Source organism: Phacochoerus africanus, chromosome 3 (assembly GCF_016906955.1).
Source record: "Phacochoerus africanus isolate WHEZ1 chromosome 3, ROS_Pafr_v1, whole genome shotgun sequence".
NCBI classification, from domain to species: Eukaryota; Metazoa; Chordata; class Mammalia; order Artiodactyla; family Suidae; genus Phacochoerus; species Phacochoerus africanus.
Genome location: NC_062546.1, coordinates 176,466,382 through 176,491,971, shown reverse-complemented (window position 1 = coordinate 176,491,971; position 25,590 = coordinate 176,466,382). Strand labels below are relative to the sequence as shown.

At 43.7% G+C, this 25,590-nt stretch overlaps 2 protein-coding genes across 3 annotated transcripts in view; one reads left to right on the top strand and one right to left on the bottom strand.

The window, feature by feature from the left end:
- Positions 1–8,268: 8,268 nt before the first annotated feature.
- FZD5 (frizzled class receptor 5) lies at positions 8,269–14,573 on the top strand. The gene has a single exon (XM_047773364.1). The coding sequence runs from the start codon at positions 8,284–8,286 to the stop codon at positions 10,042–10,044; it is 1,761 nt and encodes a 586-aa protein (XP_047629320.1). The 5' UTR covers positions 8,269–8,283; the 3' UTR covers positions 10,045–14,573.
- A 3,961-nt stretch (positions 14,574–18,534) lies between these two features.
- The window catches only part of CCNYL1 (cyclin Y like 1), a 35,374-nt gene continuing 28,318 nt past the window's right edge, over positions 18,535–25,590 (bottom strand). For both annotated transcript variants that reach the window (XM_047773363.1, XM_047773361.1), the window contains 3 exons: positions 24,284–24,450; positions 20,988–21,150; positions 18,535–19,684 (listed from right to left, as the gene is read on the bottom strand). In XM_047773363.1, coding sequence (XP_047629319.1) covers positions 19,568–19,684; positions 20,988–21,150; positions 24,284–24,450 — 447 coding nt within the window. In that variant the 3' untranslated portion in view covers positions 18,535–19,567. The remainder of the gene's footprint in view (positions 19,685–20,987; positions 21,151–24,283; positions 24,451–25,590) is intronic.

Below are 25,590 nucleotides of genomic sequence, written 5' to 3'. Positions count from 1 at the left end.
CAACCAAAAAAAAGAGAAGATAACAAAGGAGAAACAGAATCAACAGTAAAGCAAGGTTTAAAATGGAAATAAATACATATTTATTAATAATTACCTTAAATGTTAATGGACTGGATGCTGCAATCAAAAGACAGAGAGTGGCAGACTGCGTAAAAAAACAAGAGCAGAATCAGAGTTCCTGTTGTGGCCTAGGGGAAACCAATCTGACTAGCATCTATGAGGATGCAGATTTGATCCCTAGCCTTGATCAGTGGGTTAAGGATTTGGCGTTGCCATGGGCTGTGGTATAGGTAGCAGATTTGGCTCAGATCCCACGTTGGTGAGTATAGGCCAGCAGGTACAGCATTGATTCAACCCTGGCCTGGGAACCTCCATATGCCTCATGTGTGGCTCCAAAAAGACAAAAAGACAAAAAAAAAAAAAACCCAAGAGCTTCATAAAAAAGCAATATGTTGCCTATAGGAGACTCACATTAGGGCAAAGGACACATATATATTGAAAGTAAGGGGATGGAAAAAGATATTTCACATGAATGGAAAAGTCAGGAAAGCAAGAGTTGCAATACTTGTGTCAGACAAAATAGACTTTTAAATGGAGGCCATTAAGAAAGACAAAGGACACTATTTAATGATAAAAGGATCCATTCAAGAAGAGGCTATGACACTCATCAATATATATGCCCCTAGTATAGGAGCACCCAAATACATATATCAAATACTAACAGACATAACAGGAGAAATTGATGGGAATAAAGTAATAGTAGGATACTTTAACACCCCACTCACATCAATGGACAAGATGGTCTAGACAGAAAATCAGCTAGGCAACAGAGATCCTAAATGACACAAAAGAAAAGTTAGAATTAACTGACATTTCCAGGACATTACATCGAAAAAAATCAGAACATATATCCTCGAGTTCCCATCGTAGTTCATCAGAAACAAATCTGACTAGTATCCATGAGGACACAGGTTTGATTCCTGGCCTTGATCAGTGGGTTAAGGATCCTGCATTGTGGTGAGCCGTGGCGTAGGTCTCAGACATGGCTCGGATCCTGCATTGCTGTGGCTATGGTATAGGCTGTGAGCATTGAGAACTTATACCCATCCTTCTTAAATTTTCCAAAAGGGTGAAGAAGAAGGAATAATTCCAAACATGTCCTATGAAGTCACCATCACCCTAATACCAAAACCAGGCAAGAAACTACCAAAAAGAAAATTATAGGCCAATATCTTTGATGAATATAGACATGAACATTCTCAACAAAATTGTAGCCAAATGAATCCAAAAACATATAAAAAAGATTATACACCATGACCAAGTAGGATTCATCCCAAGTTCACAAGGATGGTTCGACATACACAAATCAAGCAATGTTATACACCACATTAACAAAAGAAAAGTCAAAAACCACATGATCATTTTAATAGATGCCAAAAAAGCGTTGGAAAAAATCCAACATCCATGCATGATAAAAACTCTTTGTTTTTTCGTTTTTTGTCTTTTTAGGGCTGCACCCACAGCATATGGAGGTTCCCAGGCTAGGGGTCTCATTGGAGCTGTAGCCGCCAGCCTATGCCACAACCACAGCAATGCCAGATCCAAGCTGCATGTGTGATCTACACCACAGCTCATGGCAATGCTGGACCCTTAACCCACTGAGCAAGGCCAGGAATCGAACTTGCAACCTCATGGTTCCTAGTCAGATTCGTTTCCACTGTGCCACAACAGGAACTCTGATTAAAAACTCATATCAAAATGGGTATAGAGGGAACATATAAATGCCATTTATGACAAACCCACTGCAAATGTAATACTCAATGGAGAAAAGGTGAAAGATTTCCCATTAAAATCTGGAACAAGACAAGGATGCCCACTCTCACCACTTTTATTCAACATAGTATTGGAAGTCCTAGCCATAGCAAGCAGACAAACAAAACAAATAAAAGGTATCCAAACTGGAAGAGAAGAGGTAAAATTGTCACTATATGTAGAAGACATGATACTATATGTGGAAAACCCTAAGGACTCTACACAAAAACTACTTGAACTAATCAATGAATTCAGCAAAGTAGCAGGATATAAGATTAACATTCAAAAATCAGTTGCATTTCTGTATACTAACAATGAAATGTTAGAAAAGGAATATAAAAATATAATACCTTTTAAAATCACTCCCCCCAAAAATTAAATACCTAGGAATAAACCTGACCTAGGAGGTGAAAGGCTTACATGCTGAGAACTATGAAACATTAATCAAGGAAATTAAAGAGGATTCAAAGAAATGGAAAGATATTCCATGCTCCTGGGTTAGAAGAATTAATACTGTAAAAATGGCCATACTACCCAAAGCAATCTACAGATTCAATGCAATCTCTATCAAATTACCCATGACATTTTTCACAGCACCAGGGGAAACAATCCAAAAATTTATATTGAACCATAAAAGACCCAGAATTGCGAAAGCAATTCTGAGGAACAAAAACCAAGCAGAAGGCATAATTCCCCCAGACTTCAGACAATACTACAAAGCTACAGTAATCAAGACAATGTGGTCCTGGTATAAAAACAGACATAGGAGATCAGTGGAGCAGAATAGAGGACCCAGAAATAAACCCAGACACCTATGGTCAATTAATCTTCAACAAAGGAGGCAAGAATATAAAATGGGAAAAAGACAGTCTCTTCAGCAAGTGGTGCTGGGAAAAATGGACAGCTGCATGTGAATCAATAAAACTAGAGCACACCCTCACACCATGCACAAAAACAAACTCAAAGTGGCTTAAAGAGGGAGTTCCCATCGTGGCTCAGCAGTTAACAAACCTGACTAGGACCCATGAGGACACAGGTTTGATCCCTGGCCTCACTCAGTGGGTTAAGGATCTGGCGTTGCCATGAGCTGCAGTGTGGGTTGCAGACACAGCTCAGACCCTGCATTGCTGTGGCGGTGGCGTAGGCTGGCCGCTGTGGCTCTGATTTGACCCTAGCCTGGGAACTTCCCTATGCTGCAGGCATGGCCCGAAAAACACATATACACACACACGCAAAAATGGCTTAAAGACTTAAACATAAGACAAGACACCATAAAGCTCCTAGAAGAGAATATAGGCAAAACATTCCCTGACATTAACTGTACAAATGTTTTCTTAGATCAGCCTATCAAAGCAACAAAATAAAAACAAAAATAAACCAGTGGGACCTAATCAAACTTCCAAGCTTTTGCATAGCAAAGAAAACCATAAAAAAAAAAAAAAGACAACCTGCAGAATGGGAGAAAATAGTTTCAAAGGATGCAACTAACCAGGGCTTATCTCCAAAACATGCAAACAACTCAAAAAACTCAACAGCAAAAAAACAAAACAAAACAAAATCAAACAAACAAAAAAACCCAATTGAAAAATGGGCAGAAGATGTAAATAGACATTTCTCCAAAGAAGACATACAGATGACCAACAGGCACATGAAAAATGTTCAACATCACTAATTATTAGAGAAATGTCAACCAAAACTACAATGAGGTACCACTTCACACCAGTCAGAATGGCCATGATTAGTAAATCTACAAATAATAAATGCTGGAGAGGGTGTGGAGAAAAGGGAATCCTCCTAAGCTGCTGGTGGGAATTTAAATTGGTACAACCACTATGGAAAACAGTATGGAGGTACCTCAAAAACCTAAACATAGAACTACCATATGATCCAGCAATCCCACTTCTGGGCATATATCTGGACAAATCTTTCATTGAAAAATACAGAAGTTCCCGTCGTGGCTCAGTGGTTAATGAATCCGACTAGGAACCATGAAGTTGTGGTTTCAATCCCTGGGCTTGATCCGGCGTTGCTGTGAGCTGTGGTGTAGGTCACAGCCGTGGCTCAGATCCTGTGTTGCTGTGGCTCTGGTGTAGGCCTGCGGCTACAGCTCCAATTAGACCCCTAGTCTGGGAACCTCCATATGCTGCGGGAGCAGCCCAAGAAAGGGCAGAAAGAAAGGAAGGAAGGAAGGAAGGAAGGAAGGAAGGAAGGAAGGAAGGAAGGAAGGAAGAAAGAAAGAAAGAAAGAAAGAAAGAAAGAAAGAAAGAAAGAAAGAAAGAAAGGAAGAAAGAAAGGAAGAAAGAAAGAAAGAAAAAGATACATGCACCCCTGTGTTCACTGCAGCACTATTCACAATAGCCAGGACATGGACCTGAAAAAAACCTAAATGTCTGTCGACAGATAAATGGATTAAGATGTGGTATATCTGCACAATGGAATATTACTCAGCCATAAAAAAGAACAAAATAATGCCATTTGCAGCAACGTATATGGAACTAGAGACTCTCAGACTAAGTGAAGTTAAGTCAGAAAGAGAAAGACAAATACCATACGATATTACTTATATCTGGAATCTAATATATGGCGCAAATGAACCTATCTCCAGAAAAGAAACAAATTCTTAGCCATGGAGAACTGACTTGTGGTTCCCAAGGGGGAGGAGGAGGGAGTGGGATGGACTGTAATTTGGGGTTAGTAGATGCAAACTATTGCATTTGGAGTGGGTAAGCAAGGAAGTCCTGCTGTATAGCACAGATAACTATATTTAATCACTTGTGATGGAACGTGATGGAGGATAATGTGAGAAAAAGAACGTATGTATACGTATAACTGAGTCACTTTGCCGTACAGCAGAAATTGACAGCATTGTAAATCAACTATAATAAAAAAATTTTTTTAATGTCTTTAAAAATAATTCAGTGTTTTCCAGTTTGTTAAACAATAAGTATGACTCAGGAGAAAATTTTGATTTCCGTCCTTTCCATGGACTAAATGTGTAACTTCAAGCAAGTCATTATGGTTCCAGTTCCATCTGATTGTTGTGAGGAGTAAATGAGCTAACTCAAATGAATTATTTAGCACCCCGCCTAATACATGTTCAACAGCATATTTTAAACTGCCTTTAAAGTGAAGTAATAAATGTAAAAAAGCAAAAGTCCAAGTGATACAAAAAGCTATACAATGCAAAATAAATTTCTTTTGGCAACATCTTCCCTCTGTTATTACTCCTATTATTAGAGATGTCCAAGCAAAAATAACACTTCCCTGTTGATTATAAAGAGAGAGGTTTTTCAGACTAGGAGATAACATCCTTTGAGTCAGAACCAAGCGAAATAACACAAGTATTCTGGCTAAATGCCAGCATGAGTGATTAACATTCTCCAACTTCAAATAATTTTTATTATTAGCCAACACTTGTCCATCCCCAATAATACACACGTTGCATAAAGACCACAGAATGAGGCAGCCTCTCTTGGCATGTTCACAATCTGTGCATACTTTCCACTGAGGGTTTCCCTTTCTTTTTGATTGCTATTCCATAGCTTTTCAACTCCCACTACTTTCAACTCTGGGTTGTTTGCTGACACTAAGTGCCAAGTAGTTCCAAAAAACAAACAAACAAACAAAAATATGGGAGCACCTGTAGAATTTCAGGAAATGAAAGAGGTAAGGTACATTCTAAACATGTTTATTAAGAGTTTTGTTGTTTGTGAAGCAACTGATATTTCTTTTAACTCTGAGGCTGGGATTGATGCACACATTCTGCATTATTTTTCACAAAGCAGGAGAGAGGGGACCATTCTGAGACAGTCTCTCAGTCTGTGTAGATGGGACCAGGACACAAGAACGACACTCGGCGCGGTCTATCTCAACCCTTTTTTAGTCCAGTCCTGAGTCCTTCAAGAACTCAGGCCCTCTGGCCTTTTTTCCGCCTTCTTCCCAGTCGAAGGAAGGGGTGGGGGAGCGGGAAACAATTCAAACTCTCTTTGTAAGCGTGTGAATGAATTTCAAGAATGCTAAACACCTCAGTCTTCCAACCTAATTAGAACATGTAGAAAAGAGGCATTTTTAGGACATTAAAAACTTGCAGCATAATAACCCATCTGAAGAGCGCCACTGTGCGTCCCAGCGGTCGGGGCGCCCAGCAGGTCTTCCCGCGGGCTCTGGCTGTTCTGTGAGCCCCGGATCCCCGGCGGCGCGCTAGTGCGTGGCTAAGCAGCGGGCAGCCCCGGGGGGGCCGGCGCCTAGCCCATCACAGAGCCTGGAGCCAGTGTTGCTTCTCTCTGCGGGCGACTTGGGAACTGCCTGGACTTTTTAACCCGATAAACTGATAAAGGACTAACCTGTCTCGAGTCTTCCTAAGAGAAAGAAAATCACTTTCCTGTCGCAACAGTAAGATTTTGTTACGAAATGCAAAAGTAAAGGTTAAAGCCTGGGAGCTAACCAGTAGCATAATGGCGGGGGTGGGGTGGGGGGAGAGTGGTGGCAGTTAAAACTGTGGATGCAGCAGCCCAAATATCTCGGTTCAAACCCCAGGTTTGCCATTTGAGCGCCTACTCTGTGCCAGGCGCTCAGAATACCGAGCTTCCCAAGATTGTCTAGGTTGTGGCTTTCCTGGGGGTTGCTATTATTAGCTTGGTTGCCTTGGTCAAGTTTCTAAACCTCTTGTTTGTTCACCTGTAAGGAGTGCCTGCCTCATAGAATTGTTGTAAGGATCTGAGACACCCTGTATTAAGATATGAACGATTAACACGCTGTCCGACACACAATAGGGGCTCAGGAAGCGTTTGTTCTCTCAACTTAAGCTCACCTGGTATGAGGACAACGCAGAGAGGAGACAGGTGCCACAGTTAAAAGTGATTCTTTGCGCAGTTCTTTTAAACAAGCGCTGGACTCTAAGGATGCTTAGCTGGAGAGAGGAGACCTGGTAGGGGCCCTGGAAGCAAGGGTTCGTAAGCTAGACCATTACAGAAAAGTGGACAAGGCACGGGTGGGCGCCACTAGAGAACTCGGGAGGGACTTCGAGCTAGGGTTTCCCGCCCCGGGTCTCAAGAAGGCGAAATTAGCATTTGCCCCGCCCCCACTGCTTCCCGGCCCGCGATTGGCCCGCACTCCTCAGCGGCCCGCTCGGGGAGGGGGCAGGAGGGCGCCCGAAGAGAGGCCGATCCCGCGGGGCAGTGGGCGGGGACGCGCGGAGAGCGTGGCGGGGCGGCCCACCAACCGAGCTCCAGCTCAAAGGGGCGGGGTTGGGGCGGAGCCTCCTGGCGGGCATTAGAAGCAGGTGACCCGGGCGGGGCGCAAGAGGCCAGTCCAGCCTGCGGCCGCAAGTGCACTACAGCCGTCGTCGCCGCCGCGCGCCGTTGAGTACCCGCCAGAGGTGGGCGAAAGGGTGCTAGAGCGCGGAGGAGGAGCCGAGTCCCGCACGTCCCGGGAGCGCCGCCACCGCCCCCAGGAGTCAGCTGGAGCGCGGAGCCCCCTGCAGGGGAGGAGGCGAGCGGCGGGCGGGACGCGGCGGCAGGCGCGCACCATGCAGTCCTGGCGGAGCCAACACCAGCTGCTGGCGGTACTGTGAGGCCGTGGAAGCCCCCGGTCGCCGCACACCGCCTTCCTTTTGCCCAGGTGCTGCCAGGCGCGCTCGCCCTTGGTGGGCCCTGGTGGAAGGCACGGCCGACCCCAGCCCTGTCCCGCTCGGATCATGCAGGGGCCCCCGGAGAAGGAGAGGGCGAGTGACCGGTCTGTGGCGACCTCGTTCAGCGGGCGACCGCCTCTCTAAGACACCCCCACCTGCTGCCATGTGCTGCTTCGGGTACCCAGCTTATCGCCAAACTTTCTCGATGCCAGCTCGGTTCAAAGTCGCGTTTCTGAGCTAAGAGCCCCAGGGACGGAGGATTCAGGCTGGCGACGGACTATCTGCTTCTCACGGGATCCTTCGAGGTGAGAGTACGCGCCTTCTCCTCCTCCCAGTTGTTTTCCCTGTCCTTCTGCCCTTTTCCAGAGGGCTGAGCGCTCTGACCTCGGGGTACAGCGTGGAAGGCCGGGCGGAAAGGGAGGCGGGATGAGAGGCGGGGAGTCTGTAGTTTGGTTTCTGGAGGTGGAGGGAAGGGAAGGGAGAGAGGTTAACTTAGAGATCTGGAGACTGCTCGCGAGGACTAAGCCTTTGACGCCCCTCTCCTTGGCAGTGGCAGCAATCTTTCTTCTCCCCCACCTTCTTTTTTAAAGAGTACTTTCCCTGGAATCGGAGCCTTAACTGTCCCTCCTCAGCCCTATCCAGCGAAGAGCTGAGCTCTCCCTGCGGAGGCAGCGCCCTCCCGGAACAGTTTATCTTTGGACGGATTTCTTTAAAAGAAAGAGAAACCAACAGGTTGCCAGCCCCGGCGCCACACAAGTCTGCAGAGAGGGAAGCACGGTCCTGATTTCCCCTGCCTGAGCTGCTCCGCTTGGGCTGCGGGAGGAGAGGGGAGGGAGGGGGCTATGGCTCGGCCTGACCCGTCCGCGCCGCCTTCGCTGCTGCTGCTGCTCTTGGCGCAGCTGGCAGGCCGGGCGACGGCCGCTTCCAAGGCCCCGGTGTGCCAGGAAATCACAGTGCCTATGTGCCGCGGCATCGGCTACAACCTGACGCACATGCCCAACCAGTTCAACCACGACACGCAGGACGAGGCGGGCCTCGAGGTGCACCAGTTCTGGCCGTTGGTGGAGATCCACTGCTCGCCGGACCTGCGCTTCTTTCTGTGCTCCATGTACACACCCATCTGCCTGCCCGACTACCACAAGCCGCTGCCGCCGTGCCGCTCGGTGTGCGAGCGCGCCAAGGCCGGCTGCTCGCCGCTCATGCGCCAGTACGGCTTTGCCTGGCCGGAACGCATGAGCTGCGACCGCCTCCCGGTGCTGGGCCGCGACGCCGAGGTCCTGTGCATGGATTACAACCGCAGCGAGGCCACCACGGCGCCCCCCAGGCCCTTCCCGGCCAAGCCCACCCTCTCAGGCCCTCCGGGGGCGCCGGCCTCAGGGAGCGACTGCGTCGCCGGGGGCCCGTCGGTGTGCAAGTGCCGCGAGCCCTTCGTGCCCATTCTGAAGGAGTCGCACCCCCTTTACAACAAAGTGCGGACGGGCCAGGTACCCAACTGCGCGGTACCCTGCTACCAGCCGTCCTTTAGCCCGGACGAGCGCACGTTCGCCACCTTCTGGATCGGCCTGTGGTCTGTGCTGTGCTTCATCTCCACTTCCACCACGGTGGCCACCTTTTTAATAGACATGGAACGCTTCCGCTACCCTGAGCGCCCCATCATCTTTCTGTCAGCCTGCTACCTGTGCGTGTCGCTGGGCTTCCTGGTGCGCCTAGTCGTGGGCCATGCCAGCGTCGCCTGCAGCCGTGAGCACAGCCACATCCACTACGAGACAACGGGCCCTGCGCTGTGCACTGTCGTCTTCCTGCTAGTCTACTTCTTCGGCATGGCCAGCTCCATCTGGTGGGTCATCCTGTCGCTCACCTGGTTCTTGGCAGCTGGCATGAAGTGGGGCAATGAGGCCATCGCGGGCTATGCACAGTACTTCCACCTGGCTGCTTGGCTCATCCCCAGTGTCAAGTCCATCACTGCGCTGGCCCTGAGCTCGGTGGATGGGGACCCGGTGGCCGGTATCTGCTACGTGGGGAACCAGAACCTGAACTCGCTGCGTGGCTTCGTGCTGGGCCCGCTGGTGCTCTACCTGCTGGTGGGCACGCTCTTCCTCCTGGCAGGCTTCGTGTCGCTTTTCCGCATCCGCAGCGTCATCAAGCAGGGCGGCACCAAGACGGACAAGCTGGAAAAGCTCATGATCCGCATCGGCATCTTCACGCTGCTCTACACGGTGCCTGCCAGCATCGTGGTGGCCTGCTACCTGTACGAACAGCACTATCGCGAGAGTTGGGAGGCTGCGCTCACCTGCGCGTGCCCAGGCCCCGACGCGGGGCAGCCACGTGCCAAGCCTGAGTACTGGGTGCTCATGCTCAAATACTTCATGTGCCTGGTGGTGGGCATCACGTCGGGCGTCTGGATTTGGTCTGGCAAGACTGTGGAGTCGTGGCGGCGCTTCACCAGCCGCTGCTGCTGCCGCCCGCGGCGGGGCCACAAGAGCGGCGGGGCCACGGCCACCGGGGACTACGCCGAGGCCAGCGCAGCGCTCACGGGCAGGACCGGGCCACCCGGCCCTGCCGCCGCCACCTATCACAAGCAGGTGTCCCTGTCTCACGTGTAGGAGGAGGCTGAGGGACCGGGACCGAGATTGAGGCCGGCCGGGAGCCGAGGGAGGGAGGTTGTTTTGTTTGGTAGCTTTGCCAAGGTCACTTCCATTTACCTTCCTGGTGCTGATGCCCCCTCCTGGGGCAACCTGGAGAGAGGGGAAAGGGGCTGTTTCAAGGGGAGTACCTGTCCCAGGGCTTCTCCAAGGGGCTCAGCTCACCTGCCTTTTCAAGGGGAACCCTATTTTTAATTTATATGTAGTTTTCTTAATTTTTAACTTTGTTGCATTTTGGCAACAAAATTTCCCTTTGCTTTGGGGGCTTTACAATCCTAAGGTTGGCATTATAATGAAGTTACACTTGGTTCAGGTTTCTTTGAACTGTGTGGTCTAAATTGGGAAAATATATTTCCTATACTTGTATCTTTACAAATAATGTGAACAGTGAAAGTTTGGGTTGCTGTGACTGGGAAGTTGACCCCTGTGCTTTTTACAGCTTGTTTCTCCTTCCACTACTTAAAGTGTCCAAGATGCTTTAAGGTGAGCTGCTTGTCCCTAGTACTAGAACTAGTCCCTAGTTCCTAAGTTAAGGGAAACCCCAGATCATACCAAGGAAGGGGAGCAGAATGTGAATAGGACCTCTTGAAAGTGACAAGGTTGGGGAGTGTTTAGAGATTTGGTGTCTCTCCTAGCTTTACCAAGCTTCAGTTTGTTTTTGGTAGTACTTGTAATCATTCTCATTCTTCACGGTGCCAGCTTTGCTTGAATAAGAGGTAGCATTATAGTGTCCTCTAACGCTTGGAATAGTGAGAAAATAAGGGGTGCCGATTGGTCAGACTTGAATTCTAGACTGTTAAGATGGCAGCTTTGTGCCAGAGGAGTGGGTGGTTCTTAATAGGCTTCAGCCATCCCACTTTTTCAAAAAAAAAAAAAAGAGATATGTGTTATAATTTTGGTGAAAGTAAACCCTCCGCTGGAAGTACTTAGTGCTGAAGGGGGCTCCTTTCTACATTTAAGGACTAAAATGGATATACCTCCTGTTAATTAAGTAAATTTCCAACACTTCTCTTATCTGCTCTACCCCCATCCCACCTCCTTTATCATGTTAAACAGCCTTTTTGCTTTTCTTATTCCTCCTCTCCTGGAGAGCTGTGATTAGAAACCACACCCACCCTTGAATGAGGTGCTTGAACGAGGGGGATGGTGGGGGGGGGCTGGCTACCTGTGAACAAACATTGGCAGCCGAGGGAAAATAAGTGTTCCTGGACTTTGGACTAGTTTACAGCCAGATAGTCTAAAAGCAGTGAAACACTGCTCTCTGTAGTCCCTGAAAACAAATGAGACCCATAATACACTTGCCTAAGCTTTTAAAACAGAAATTGGTGTAGCACTAGGAAAGCTGTTCACCTCACCCCATCTCAATATAGTTTGCTTTTCTTCCTCTTCTGAGACAGCTTTCGTATTGCTGAGCAGTCTCACACACTTTCCTGTTAGAGAATTTGGTTTGCTCTTCTCATCTGTTTAACCCTTCCCGCGTTCCTATGCGAAAGCCTATGGATGTATTGATGAACACACATGTACACACACACACTTGACTATGAAAAATTCCGTTCGGTTTCCTAATCTGTTTAACCATTCATTCATGAAGCGCGTGAGGCCATTACTGGGGAAGGAATGACAGTGCCCTGGCCAGCAACATCCCAGGGACTAGGACTGAGCGAGGACCGCATTTGAGAAGCCAAAATGGCAAAAGCATTTAAAATTTGAGAACGCCTCCAAAGGAAAACAGCAAGTCTAGGGATTTGTGCTTCATTTATAACCAAAGTTGGAAAAGTGAGACTTAAGCCCAGGTCAGTTTTTGCTTTATGGATATTAAGGAAAAAAGTGTTTAGTTTCCATAGCGGATTTAAGCATGTTGCTGGTGGGAAGAAGGCTGGTATTACAGTTTTCATGAGTTCTCAAAAGCTGTTCCCATTTATAAAAATGCACCGCTCTTAAGCGCTCACCTTCTGCATCAAAATTGAAATTTCAGTATATTCGACCAAGCTTATACACAGAGCGATAGAACTTTTGGCACATCTAATTCCTCTGCTTAATTCTGAAGTTTCTAGGACCTTGAAGTAGATCTCCTGCCTGAGGGCCAATTCCTCTCCTGTTTTTCAGATGAGAACCTTTTCTGATCACCTTGACCTCTTTCCCCATTTAGTGGGTCTTCTCAGAAAGTACAGGTCATTGTGCCTAATTTGGGTTGTTCCTGTTCCTTTTTCTTTCTTTCTTTTTTTTTTTTTTTTTGGTGGAGTCTAAAGATGATGCAGAATGTATCTAAAAGTTGTGGAATGGATTGGTATAATTCTTCCTTTTATTTTTCACTTTGGTAACATGCCAAACCTAAAAGGAACAACCAGTTTACTTAAAAAAAAATGAAAAAACAAAACAGTTAAGACAAAGAATACCATGCCAAGGAGAGGCAATACAGGTAACTCCTTTGGGGATCCAGCCCTCTGTTTTCAGTCTCTGTTCTCACCCCTGCTCTCCTTTCTTCCCACAAAGCTGAAGCCCACCTGCTTCCCTGAAATCTGACTAAAATCAAGCACCACTCCCTACCCAGGGCAAAGAAACCCATCCGTTTATGGTCACCCCTTATTTCCATCCCATAGGCTATTTTGTCCTGAATTGCGTTTTTATTAGGCAAACAATCCATACTTATGAAATACTTATGAAAATAATTATAAAGTGAAAAGTTGTGGGGGTGGTTTCTTCACAGCCAACTATGTGATTTTTGGAGATTTAGGGCCCAGTTTTGGCTCACATGTACAGCCTCCAGGCTGTCCCTTTCATGGTTCAATTTTAAGCAGTGTCTCCCTTCATAGATGAGGGGGTAAAGATTTAGAAGGAACTAATGTATAACCTCTTAGTTGACCAGGCTTTACCAAGTCTTTTTAATTTATATTTTTTCCCTCCTCAAGTCATTTAAATTGGCTGAAGATGTTTTCTTGGTGCCTTATTGGTTTATTCTTGCAAACCTTTGTCGTATTTTCACATGGTCATTTCCAATGACGGGCCTGTGTGTGTGTGTGTGTGTGTGTTGTAATTGTGTGCATGTACAAGCTTAAATAATGTGCCAGCAGCACTGTTTCCACGTTGGTGTTCATTAGGCTGTTTCTTCCTGGGCCAGGGCTGCACTAATTCTGACACTGGCTGCCAGCAGCAAACTCATGGATCCCACCCTAGACCCTTTGCAACTGCATCCATGACCTGCAGTCTCAAGTACAGAAGGGGAACCCCAGAGCTAGGAAATGTAGGTGTATATTTTAATGAACTGCTACCCCTGCTAAAGAGGCTTCTCTCACTTTTGTGTTCTACAGAAAGACCAAGGGCAGGTAGGAGGGACAAAGCTTTGAATAACTGCTTGCTGATACCACCGCATGTGGCAAACAGGACCGAGACCATTACACATCCGAGGCAGGTGTGAGGTATGGTGGCTGAGAATTGCCAGCTCCCCCACCCCCACAAAATGCCCTTTTTTTGCCTCCAAAGTCCAATCAAGTGAGCCTGGGAAAGAACTAGGCCCGGCTTGAGGAGGTTGGTTCTGAAAGAAAAAGCTACCAAGACATTAAAGCAGGGTGAAGGGTAGGCAGGATGAAAGTAACCTAAGTAACCTGACTCGGAGCTCTCAAAAGCTTCTTGCAGCTTGGTGACAATGACAGGATTTATTTCAGCCAGGATAATGTCTGTGGTCCATCATCTGAAGACAATATTCCTTCATGTTGTTACAAACCATATGTATAGTATGTATGTGTTGTTGGTGTGTATATAAATAATATATATTATATATATATGAGAGATTTAGTGACTTTTGATACGGGTTTGGTGCAGGTGAATTTATTACTGAGCCAAATGAGGCACATACCGAGTCAGTAGTTCAAGTCCAGGGCATTCAACAATTTTTCTGGTTTCCATACATGTATAGTGCCTATTTCACACAGTATTGTCAGTGTCGTGTCGAATCCAGAACTCACAAGTCCGAGCCAGCGATGTTTTATTTGTAGACAATCAACTTGAATCTATAAATTATTACTGGCAGATGATTATAATGCTGAGTCCCTAACACTAACACAAAGGAAACCCAGAGCATCTTGCTAAGAAGTTTTCTATTTTTGTTTTGTTCCTGGAAGTCAATAGAACAGCAGTTGTGTGTGGTTATGTTAGTCTCAAGATACTTAATTTGCTGACCTTATTTCAGAAAAAAAAAATTGTATGTATTATATTTGTGGGACGGTAAAATAATGGTTTGAGATTTTTATCAAATATGGAGAGTAGTTATTTATGAAAAACAAAGAAATGTCTATTTTTGTTTCTTTGTTCCCAATTAATGTAGATAAATTTTAAAGTGCATTAAAACAATGGTAAAGTAAAAAGATGCTGTACAAGTATTTTTTTTCCTTATGCTTTTTCAGAGAGATGCCTTGCTTAGAGTATCTGAAGGAGATCTGTGGATTCTAACTGCATGATCAGATTTCTCAGATATTTTAAGTGGCAGGGTTTTTATTAATAAAACCAAGAAAATTCCAATCACAAGGAGAAGGAACTAATGAAAACATGTGTTACTTGAGTATACTCCTTAGGTTTCTCCTACCGATCCTGTGTTTCATGATTCACTTGAAGAAATGAAGAGAAACACACATAAGAGCAGAGAGATTGCTTGAAACTTCTATTTTTATCAACCCTCCATCTACACTCTGTACTGAAGCAATTCGAAGAGAAGTGGTGCTGTTTCTGTGTGTCTGGCTGGGGGTTAGGAACTCCTCAAACTACATTGCCTAGCAATTAGATGCACAACTTGGTTGGTATTAAGGTCTATATACAAGTCAGGAAGCCCAGATACAAGGATGGATGGTTCTTCCTCTGTATTCCTGGTAAATGGGTTCCAGGAGTCACCCTCTCTCCCGGATACCAAAATCCACAGATGCTCAAGTCCCTTATATAAAAGATGGTCTTGTTCAGAGAGGGCCTTGAGACAGCAGTGGGACTAGAGAGTCAGTTCCTACAGTAAGGAGATAAAGGGCCACGATCCTGGGAGCTAGAAGGTTAGTAGATTTGAGAGTGGTAGTATTGAAACATTCTTGAGGACCTTAGGTTCTGAGGCCGTCACTGAATTCCTCTCATCACAACTTACTTAGCACCACCCTTCATAGCAGTTGTGATAATCACCTAAATGTTCCTTTTGTAAACAAGGGTAACCTCTTGACTTGGGATTCCTCTTAATTTCTACACTCTGTCACTTAGTTGTTTCAGCACCCTACAGATCCTAAGCCACTAACTGGAGTTCTTAAAATGTCCCGCATGTTCTCATGTGCCAAACCCATCTGAAATAGAATGGTGGAAACTGCCTCAGAAACCAAATGGATCGTACCTGTATCCTAGAGGAACTGGCTTTGCTGAAGGGCTCCTAGATCATCTATATTCTTGCTGGCAGTGTCAGGCTGACCAGTTGGTAAAGGCTAACAGGTAAGACCTCAGGTAATCCTTGAGACTGGGTGTAATCTACAGATTCTGCACTGAAACTCATGGTACTCACCTGGGAGAGCCTCCACCAGCTGTCCAAATAGCTTTCCCAAGTAGCTCTGCACTCAGAATGCAGCTTCTGGGTGAGTGAACAGTCACAGGCATTTTACATGTGGTTAGAGAGCAGGCTTGGGTATTTTGCTAACCTATGTGCTGTAAGTAAACATTTCCAAAAACATTGCATAACCTGAATACAGAGTTAAATACTGTTTTCTAGTAAATACTGGCTTCAGCATTTTTTCAAAAATCAAAGAATGGTATATTTCACGCAGACGGGAAAACTAAACCAAGAAATGAAACTTGAGCCGTCATAAAGATTCAGGGCTGCTGAATTTCAATAATGGGCACCTAGGGTACATTAAGAGCAAGTGTGCAAGGACCGGGTCATGATGGAATCTGATACAGGATGGAAAAAGCTTCTTAAGCAGAAACACTGGGCCCTCTCCTAAGACGTCTTCAGGTGAACCACATGATGTACTGAGACGGCAATTTCATTTGGTTCAAATACACATTTCAAACCTTTCTCTAGACGTTCAGTTCACAATATGAGTTAAAATTTCACTGATGTAATTCCAGTAGAAAAAAAAACAAAACTAAAAATGAAAGTTTTGGGGTAGTCAGATGTTCTTCTATAGGTTTACTCCTTTAGGGAACAAACCCTTCCTGGGTGTATAATGCTGAAAAAACTGCCAGAGTTGCCACCCTATTAGAATTAGTTTCCATCCAGGCCCCATATGTATTAGAGAACCAACTTCAATGTTTAAATTTTTACCTCAAGTTGACTCAGTTTCTCCTTTATTGAAATGGCTATATTGCCTCTAGAATTAAAGCCAAAGGGGAAAGCAATTTTTTTAATGATTCTCTTCTACCAACTTGTCCTTGAAACTAGTCACGTCTAATGTCCTTCTCCCATTTTTTTTTTAAACCTTTGGCTACTCAAGATACGCCAGCATTTCTGCTTAGTAACTAGCATATTATTATGGGGTGTGTGAAGAGTCACCCTCTTTACAGGAACAATTCTATTCTTACATTTTCTTTCCTGTTCGGTTGCTTGAAATCTTCAAATAACTCAATGTTCTGATTGTACAGTATCCTGCAATTCCTGTGTATTTTACCTGTTTTATCTTCCAATGTGCTTTTCTCTCTTGGCACAGTAACAATTCAGAGATGCCATCTAAATGCACTATGCCACTGATGACTGTAGCCAGTGATTTTAAGTGTAACTAAACTATCTTCAGGTTGAAAAGAGCACAAGCTAAAAAAAAAAAAAAAAAAAAAAGACTACATCTTAACTAAAGGCAAGGGACAAACCAACTAATGAACAGTTAGTTTGAAAATGCTTTCAGGCCTATCAGATTTGGTTGAAAACATTTAAGTTAGGTAGCTGTAATGTTATAGTCAGAAGGGTTACAAACACAGAAGCCATATGTTTTAATTAAAATAGAGTTTATTAGCTTTTCTTTTAATATAAACATGAGAAAGAAAAACCACATAAGTTGTAGCATTCTTTTCAAAATAAAACTGCAATCAACATTTGACTCTCCAAGCTCCACAAACAATTATTTTTTGAGGTGGTAGATTGTAATAAAAACTGCAATCAATGTTTGAATCTCCAAGCTCCAAAAACAATATTTTTTGAGGTGGTAGATAACATTTTATATGCCATTTTTATCATTTAAGTCTCTGTCCTTTAAAAATGATGGAACTGCAGCACTTAACATAATGTGAAGCCTTTCTATAAAGAGAGAAAGTATTCCAGGCTCCGAAATGCTTTGTTTACAGGCAAAATTCCTAGCATTACATTTGAGAAGGCAGGAGGAGAAAGATTTCATATAGTTGAGAACACTAATCTTTTTTTAAATATTTCAAGTTTAGGTGACATCATTACCAATCTCCTAAAAGACTGATTACTAGACCTCCCTGCCTTTTTTTTTTTTTTTTTAATTTTTAAAGATTTTTTTAGCCCTCCCTGCCTTTTAAAGTCTGAGGTAAATAAGGGTTAAGATTTCTGTGTTTCCTCTCCAATGGCAGAACTTGAAATGAGATGCCTACAACCAGGTTAAATACATAGGCTAGAAAAGCTGTTTCATGTTCCTTATTTTCATGTCACTACTACTATCAGGGTCCAATTCCTTTCAATTTGTTACATGTGAATTAACACTGTTCTTCATAATTCCTTTACCCAATCTAGAAAAATGAAACTTAGGTGACCAAAGCAGGTAAACAGCCCAGCCCTGCAAAGAACTGTTTTTAAAAGAGGAGGGCAGGTCTATAAAGATATAAGGTATCCCTTGAAGTCTTAGCACAATTTTAAGCTTTGATATTTGTAGGAGTATAAATGCTACACACTTACAAAACGTCATTTGAAAGTTAAATTTCTTCTAAACTCATTTAATTTTGTAAAATTTTTTTTTTTTTTTGTCTTTTTGCCATTTCTTGGGCTGTTCCCGAGGCATAGGGAGGTTCCCAGGCTAGGGGTCTCATTGGAGCTGTAGCTGCCACAGCAACGTGGGATCCAAACCGTGTCTGCGACCCACACCACAGCTCACGGCAAGGCCAAATCCCCAACCCACTGAGCAAGGCCAGGGATCGAACCCGCAACCCCATGGTTCCTAGTCGGATTTGTTAACCACTGAGCCACAACGGCAACTCCAGTTTTGTAAATTTTAAACATTAAAATTCAGCCAGGGGCTGAAACAAAAAATTAAAAGCTTAATGCTTAAAATTTACAAAACTGGGAGTTCCCGTCATGGCTCATTGGTTAACAAATCCGACTGGGAACCATGGGGTTGCGGGTTCGATCCCTGGCCTTGCTCAGTGGGTTAGGGATCCCGTGAGCTGTGGTGTAGGTTGCAGACACGGCTTGGATCCCGTGTTGCTGTGGCTCTGGCGTAGGCGGGTGGCTACAGTTCTGATTAGACCCCTAGCCTGGGAACCTCCCCATATGTGCGGGAACTGCCCAAGAAAATGGCAAAAAGACAAAAAATAAAACTTACAAAACTAAGTTGAAAAGTAAACTATCAAGTGATGTTTTGCCAGTCTGTAGCATTTATATTTCTGTAGCAGTGTCCTGGAGTGTCTAAGCACACTATATTAAAGCTTAGGATTGCACTAAGACTTTTGGGACACCTTCTATTTCACTACCCGCTTGTTAACTACTGGACCACCATGTTGGTTGGAATTATGGAAGATAATATAAGTACTGTACCCTTTAATACAAGTATTTAACAGAGAGAAAAATCATCAGAAAATCAGAAGCACCATTATAAGTTCACAAGAAATGCAGCACGGACCCAATAGAAGTAGGTAATAACGTACTTTCTCTGTTTATGATTCCCAACAGGCTAATATATGTTAAGTAGTGCTTGCAAAGAATTTGAATGATGTTGTTATTCAGCAGCTTTTTGGTTTAAACTGATTGCCAATAGTGACTAGCAGCTTCAGTGATACAGTAGGGAGGAATAATCTTTCAAAACCTAACAATGCTACAACAGTCTGTTTCTAAGTGGCTTTATGAGTTGTTAGGAGTCCCATGTTTCAATGGTAATACTGCATTGATTCTAAAGGAATATGCAGCAATATAGGGGAGGGGGGCAAGAAAAATAGGAAAAACATAGAAGTTATATAGTTAGTGTCTTTTAAAATCTAAAAATTTAAACTATTAAAAAACCACATAGTTCACAGCTATCAGCCTACACAGTAAGCAAATGCCTGTGTGTTGGTTGGGAGCTTTTAGCTTTGGAGTGGTTTTTGTAACTCTGTTTATATTAAAAAGGACAGAAGTGTGTGTTGCATTGACAGGGATGCATTGCATTCTTTCCTAGGAGCATAATCCTCGCTGTCCTTGAGTCTTTTGAATTCAACATTTTTCTTTCAGGTGAAAATACTAACTTTGCTGGTTTCTGAGCAGGAGAGGTGATATTTCTCCAGTCCTTGTTATGAGGGGCTGATGATGTCACAACCCCTCACTTCTCCCTTAAGAGAGGATGGCGTTGGAGCGCTGAATACCAATGAAATTATCAGCGCTGAAAGACCGTCTCATGGCAGCTCTGCACAAGTCTTTGTATTTATCCTCACACAATCTGGAAATGGCCTGGGAAAGTCAATCAAACAGAACAATTAGGGGATCACTGATAAGCCACACCCACAATTCATTTACACAGTTCCCAGTTATTGCTACTTTGGGTAGCTGATGTCTACATTCCCAGTCCTGGGATGCTACTACTACCAGTTCACTAAGGTTAACAGCCTTTAAGGACTATGATGAGATTGTTACAGTGAGGGACAACTTAGAATTATTTACAAATTGGGTTCCCAGAGTGACCTCACTGACATAGTGTCTGCGAGGATGCTAAATCAAATCCCTGGCCTCACTCAGTGGGTTAAGGATCCGGCGTAGCTGCAAGCTGCTATGTAAGCTGCAGACGTGGCTGTGGTATAGGCTCGCAGCTGCAGTTCCAATTCAGTCCCTAGCATGGAACTTCCATATACTGCAGGTGAGGCCCTAAAAAAGACAAAAAAAAAAAGGTTCCCAAAGATAGGCTCCTAACAGCAATATCATCTATTACCTGCACACTTGCTCCTTAAACATAATGAATATACACTTGGGCAAAACCAGTGTTTACTCAGCTATTCATCTTCTATTCAATCCTTATCAGTTATTATGTGCCCTAAGAAAATGTTAATGAGGAAGGAGTATGTTGGATTTGTTTGGAGAGGTCTAATGACTGAAGCACCAAGAGATGATATTTTCATTTGCATGTTAATTATGGTAGAAACACATTCTAAAGAACCACTGAGGTATCACAGAAAGTGTCAATTTTAAATGAGTCCATTTCCGTTGTGAATTTCTGTATACCCACCCAAAATCCTATGTACATTAACATTCCCATTGAAAACCCATGTACTTTCTACATCTAGTATTTCAATCCACATTATACCTTCCAAGTACAGGTCTCTCAGGTTAGCCACCAATGCTTTTAATAAACTCATGGGACTGAACTATATATAGAAACACTGACATGAACCGCAAACCGAGTAAGAGACAGTTAAGAGTGGTAAGTAGATTATATATGTAGATGTGACTAGGGATACATTTGTAAGAAATTATTCCTCTATGGTTATAAATAAGTGTAGAGGTTCCAATGGAAAACCATTAAAAACAGATTAAATCTTAAAACATTCTGAATTATGGTTAAGGAAGAGATAATATTTTATAATGTGAGATCCTTGTATAAACCATAAAAGACACTGGAAATACGATGCCAAAGGGTTAATAAGCTCTTCAAACTGTTAACAGCTTTCCATTTTCCTAATCACTGCTTAATAAAATTTAGCTACCCATGCTGTCTTTGGTGGCTGACAGAAAAGCCCGGTTGGTGATTTCACAGCCTTACCTCTAGGTTCTGTGCTCTTTCTTTGCTAAGAGGAGCAAACAGAAAATTCACGTTGTTGTCATCTGCTAAGGAGCGAAGGTCAAAGTAGTATTTGGCATAAACACTGGAAGGAACATTAATATTAAACTGAAGTAGCTCCAGAAAGTGCCTTTCCATCTCATTCCTGGGGCAGGGTGGGTGGGGGGGGGGAGAGAAGACAAAACCAACACAGAACAATTTTAGTCAACTGGGCTACCTCCGAAAATACCATTCTCAGCTTCTAGGATGGCTCTCAATTCTGTTTTGAAACAAATAATGGCTACCCAGCTGGATTAATACACTAATGTTCAAACAAGGTACAGCTATTTGTGGTCCTTTCTGCATCCCAGCACTTTGAGTTTGGGACAAGGGGGAAGAGGTTACGGCCCTCTTATGCACTCATGCTGCTGACTCGGGGGCTCATTCTTCAGAGTTCCATTAGTGCAGCTGTACGATTCATGCTCCACGCTCACTCACAAGGCCCTGCTATAGTGATCAGATGAAAGGAATGATGTATGCTGTTTATTAGCTCTGAAGAACTTGCAGACATTTTCACCGGGCCGATAACAGGAAGGGGCTTATTGAAGTAGAGACCCGCCAACAAAAGGAGTGGGCACATCACCACGGCAACAAATGGATCCATCAAGAGCCACTGCTATTATCTCTGAGGGGGGAAAACTCTTGAGGCAACAAGGATTCATCTCAAATAAATAAATAAATAAGCTGCATTTGATGGGAAAGGGAATCCCCTCCCCCTGCCCCAGTGTCAAAGGGCATAATGCAAGTTTCTGTTCACATTAACCTTACTAGGCTGAGAAATTGTCACTACAATAAGACAGGACAGGACACACTTTTGAAGCTTTGGAAGGCAGTAAGATTAAAGATAGCCGCCTTGACTAGACTAAACTCGCTTGTCTCCCCTAGGCTTCCCCAGCCCGGGATGCTCAGACCCACCTCCCTTGCCAGGACAGAAAGTGCCCACGCCCACAGGGGGCAACCTCAATGAGATGGAAAAGCTGAGTGCTGGGAGCAGGCCTTGGTGACGTGACCATACAGCCATGTGCTGGCCAAATGTTTAAGTAAATAAATATAAAATTATAATAAATTTTATCACTTTCACGGCAATCACTTTAGAGAGTTAATTATATACAAGTGATAAATGCCCAAACAGAAGAATGGCTTATTTTACAACATATTTGCTTTCTTAGCTTTAAAGTGTTAATATTTTATCTACTGGATAAGTCAACACATGCTTGATGTTCTCCTGTATGGAGAGCAGGGATAAGCAGAAATGAGGTTTCTCATTTGCTGAACTTTAAACCCAACTGAACCTACTTTCAAAATTAATTTCCTGTTCATATAGCCATAAGCCTATAGAAATGTAAATGAGATGTTTTGATAATCAGCTAATCAGGACTTAATTTACTACAGGAATAAATGCACTTCACTATCCCTTTTATATTTTCTCCACTAATACATTTTAATTGTGTGAAAATACAGTACTTCATAGGATTAACATGTCTATTAATAGAGGTTTAATCACTGAAGAAAAGCATTATGCCTACAGAATGTGCATCTTCTGTGTTTTTTGTTTTTTAAATGGCTAGATAGCTGAATAGCATACCATTTATAGGCACAGCAAATTTTCTGATAGCAGCTGCTCAGTTTAATTTCTTTTGAAGGGAAATATATCCTAACAAGACCCATAGATGTTAGAAAGTTTTAAGGAAAAGCTGATAGACACCAATTTTTCAATTTAGACTCAAAAACAAGACCATTACAAAGAGCAGTCAACAGCAGGGGGATGAAACAAATGTGTTTTAAACACTTTGTTGTAATGCCTTCCAATTTTCAAAGATCATAAACAAAAGCAGCCTATTATAAACATAGTTCCTGTTGATTCTCTGCTCTTACAAGAAAAAGCACTATTTAGAATCAGTTTTCTCCTTGTAGCCAGGTGCTGCCACCAATGCTCCTAGGCTCACATCTAAGAAAAACTACACATTTCCCTACATGTTCTCTGACGTTGTAACTAGAACCAGAGCCCCAGGCACCTTAGTTGCAGATTTTGAGAAAATTTCATCTGTCATCGTGGCAGGCCTAGTGTTGATGATCACAACATAAGTGATCACTTTAGCTTCTGCAACTTCCAAAAAGACTTCCATTCATTTCAAATTAATTATCTGCCATCATACTGTTTGCTAAGATGGTACCAGCAGTATTACCATGACCACTTGATTTACATTATCACCAAAGTGGACATGTCACCAAAAGCCATCTTGTCAGCTACTGACAATCACTAGTCCCTTCTTAGCCACAAGTTTCCATGCTTCAGTTGCAAATACACACTAGGCAATTCTGAATTATCTAGAGTAAGGGGCAAAGGTAATAAAAACAAAGTCTTGCCATCCCATGCCATGATCTTGATGGGCCTCTGCTGTTCAATACAATCAAGAGGTGTCCTTTCATATTTTCCTACATGCCACCCACAAAAACATTTTTGCTGTCAAGTGGGCACTTCGAGAGTCTGCTGGAAATACCTCTCTGGCTCATCCTCCCTCCCAGCCTCAGGGCCCTTCCCCTCATCCTCATTAAGCCTGGTGTCGCACGCCCACAGGAGCGTGCCGTTTGTGAAGAGCACCCTCCTAGTTAACTGAAGGTCCCACAGAGTGCCCCGGGAGAGGCCCCAGTGATGCTTCTCGGACTGCTCGAGAGGTATGAGTTTCCTAACTCATCAGACCCACTCCTAGTGGAGGAGACAGGAACACACGGCTCTGAAACCTTTCTGTGTGGCTGTCTGTCGTCATGGTTTCTGTAACTGACACAGACAAAAGGGACGAAAAGACCAGCAAAAGCAAATACACCATGTGTGAGTCAGGTTGAAGTTATAAGCTCTCAGTAGTCTACTCCAAAGACCAGACGTGTGTCCCTTAAAAATGGACTGGACTTGGTAGACAGCTTTAAGAAAGCCGTGAAAGTTTTTTACTGTACCATGTTGTTCTGGCAGTGAGCTTGTAAACTATTTGCCAAAAACCACCAGAAAAATAATTTCAATCAAGCAGAATATAACAATAACACACTAAGACCTATCAATTAATGATGGGAAATATGAATTGTTACACTACAGCTAGACAGAAGTGTAATTTTATGCCTATTTCAGCTCTCTGTACAAAGTAACCTTTGTTAAAATCTAACATTTCTTAAAATGTAAACTTTATGGGAGCAAATGAAGTATTGGAAAATGGTTAGAAAAGTTCACCATAACCTTACACACTCACATGTCCTCAACTGTAATGTCCTTGAGGATTTGGCAGTAGTCCACATTCCATACAGCCTGATCGTCCCAAACCTTGGAGGCAAGAAGAATGGCTCCCAAAACAATTCTTTTCCAGTTAGTGGGACAAATGTCGATCTCAGCATAAGTTAAAAGCCTTTCTAAGTAAACCTGCAAAAGTAGAGCACTGATCTTTGATTTTAGTTCAGTTTAAGTGCTTTGATAAGAACTGTTAGGAATGACAAATTTCATCTGGTTTTGACATGCCTTTTATTCTTAGGTTCTACAGAGACTGCTCGACCAGCCAAGGCCAGAGGCCAGGTCACAGTTGTAAGTCAGATATTTCTGGTTGCCTACTCTGCTCATGTGAATTTCCAGCCCAGTTTTGGTCACAGGAATGAAAAGACAGGACAGCTCAACAAAGGGCACCCTAATGACAGGCACTGCGTTATTACCTTCACACATGTAAAGGGCAGCACATGCATGCCCAATATAGGTTCCAGCTGTTCAATAAATGCTTGAGTTGTTTGGTACCTACCATACTTGGTGGTGGTTATGTGGTGGTTTTATATAAAGTCTGAGTACATAAAACCCTGCTAAGACTGAGCACGTCTTTATCTTCTCTTCACAGGACCAGTCCTTTTGTGGCAGGAACTTGAAGATAAAAACTGGGTCAAGAGAGCCTCCCAGTGGCTGCTGTGTGGCACAGCAATACAGGCAGTACAAAGGGACTTCACAAGCATCAAGTACTCCCTATTTTAGTGCCTTTTTAAGGAACACACATGCTTACAAAGAAAAGATAGTCCTTCTCATATCCTGTATTTTTCATATCTCCACTATCATTTCGTAATTCATTTCTGTCTTACATAATCTGTAGCTTAATCAACTCTGTTGGTCTTAAGGTGGTAAGAGCCACCCATGTTTGTATCCCTGGGGCTCCTCTAAACCTGCCAGGCAGTTTGTGAGAAAAATTTCATGCTTTCTTGTACATGTATCAAATGTCTATTCTACAAAGAACTGGGTAAAGTTAATAGCCGATTTGTTGTTACCTCAAAGAGTGCACTGTGGAAGAGTATATACGCCATTGGACAAAATGAAAAATGTCCAGTTTTAAAGAGTATGTTTACTATCTGAAGTATTCAGCCTGACAGTTCAGATTTGCCAATATTCTCAAACTAAACTGTGTTTTCGAACATGGATATTGAAATTGTATGCTCCCACTTCCCGGAGAACTCAGAACTCTCCAGTACCCTAAGAATGAACCTCCTATGAGGCTCGACTCTCTACTTCACAGGAATGGTCACTTACATG

Bases quoted from the DNA above. Each gene is read 5' to 3' on its own strand.
- FZD5 (XM_047773364.1), top strand. From the start codon at position 8,284: ATGGCTCGGCCTGACCCGTCCGCGCCGCCTTCGCTGCTGCTGCTGCTC.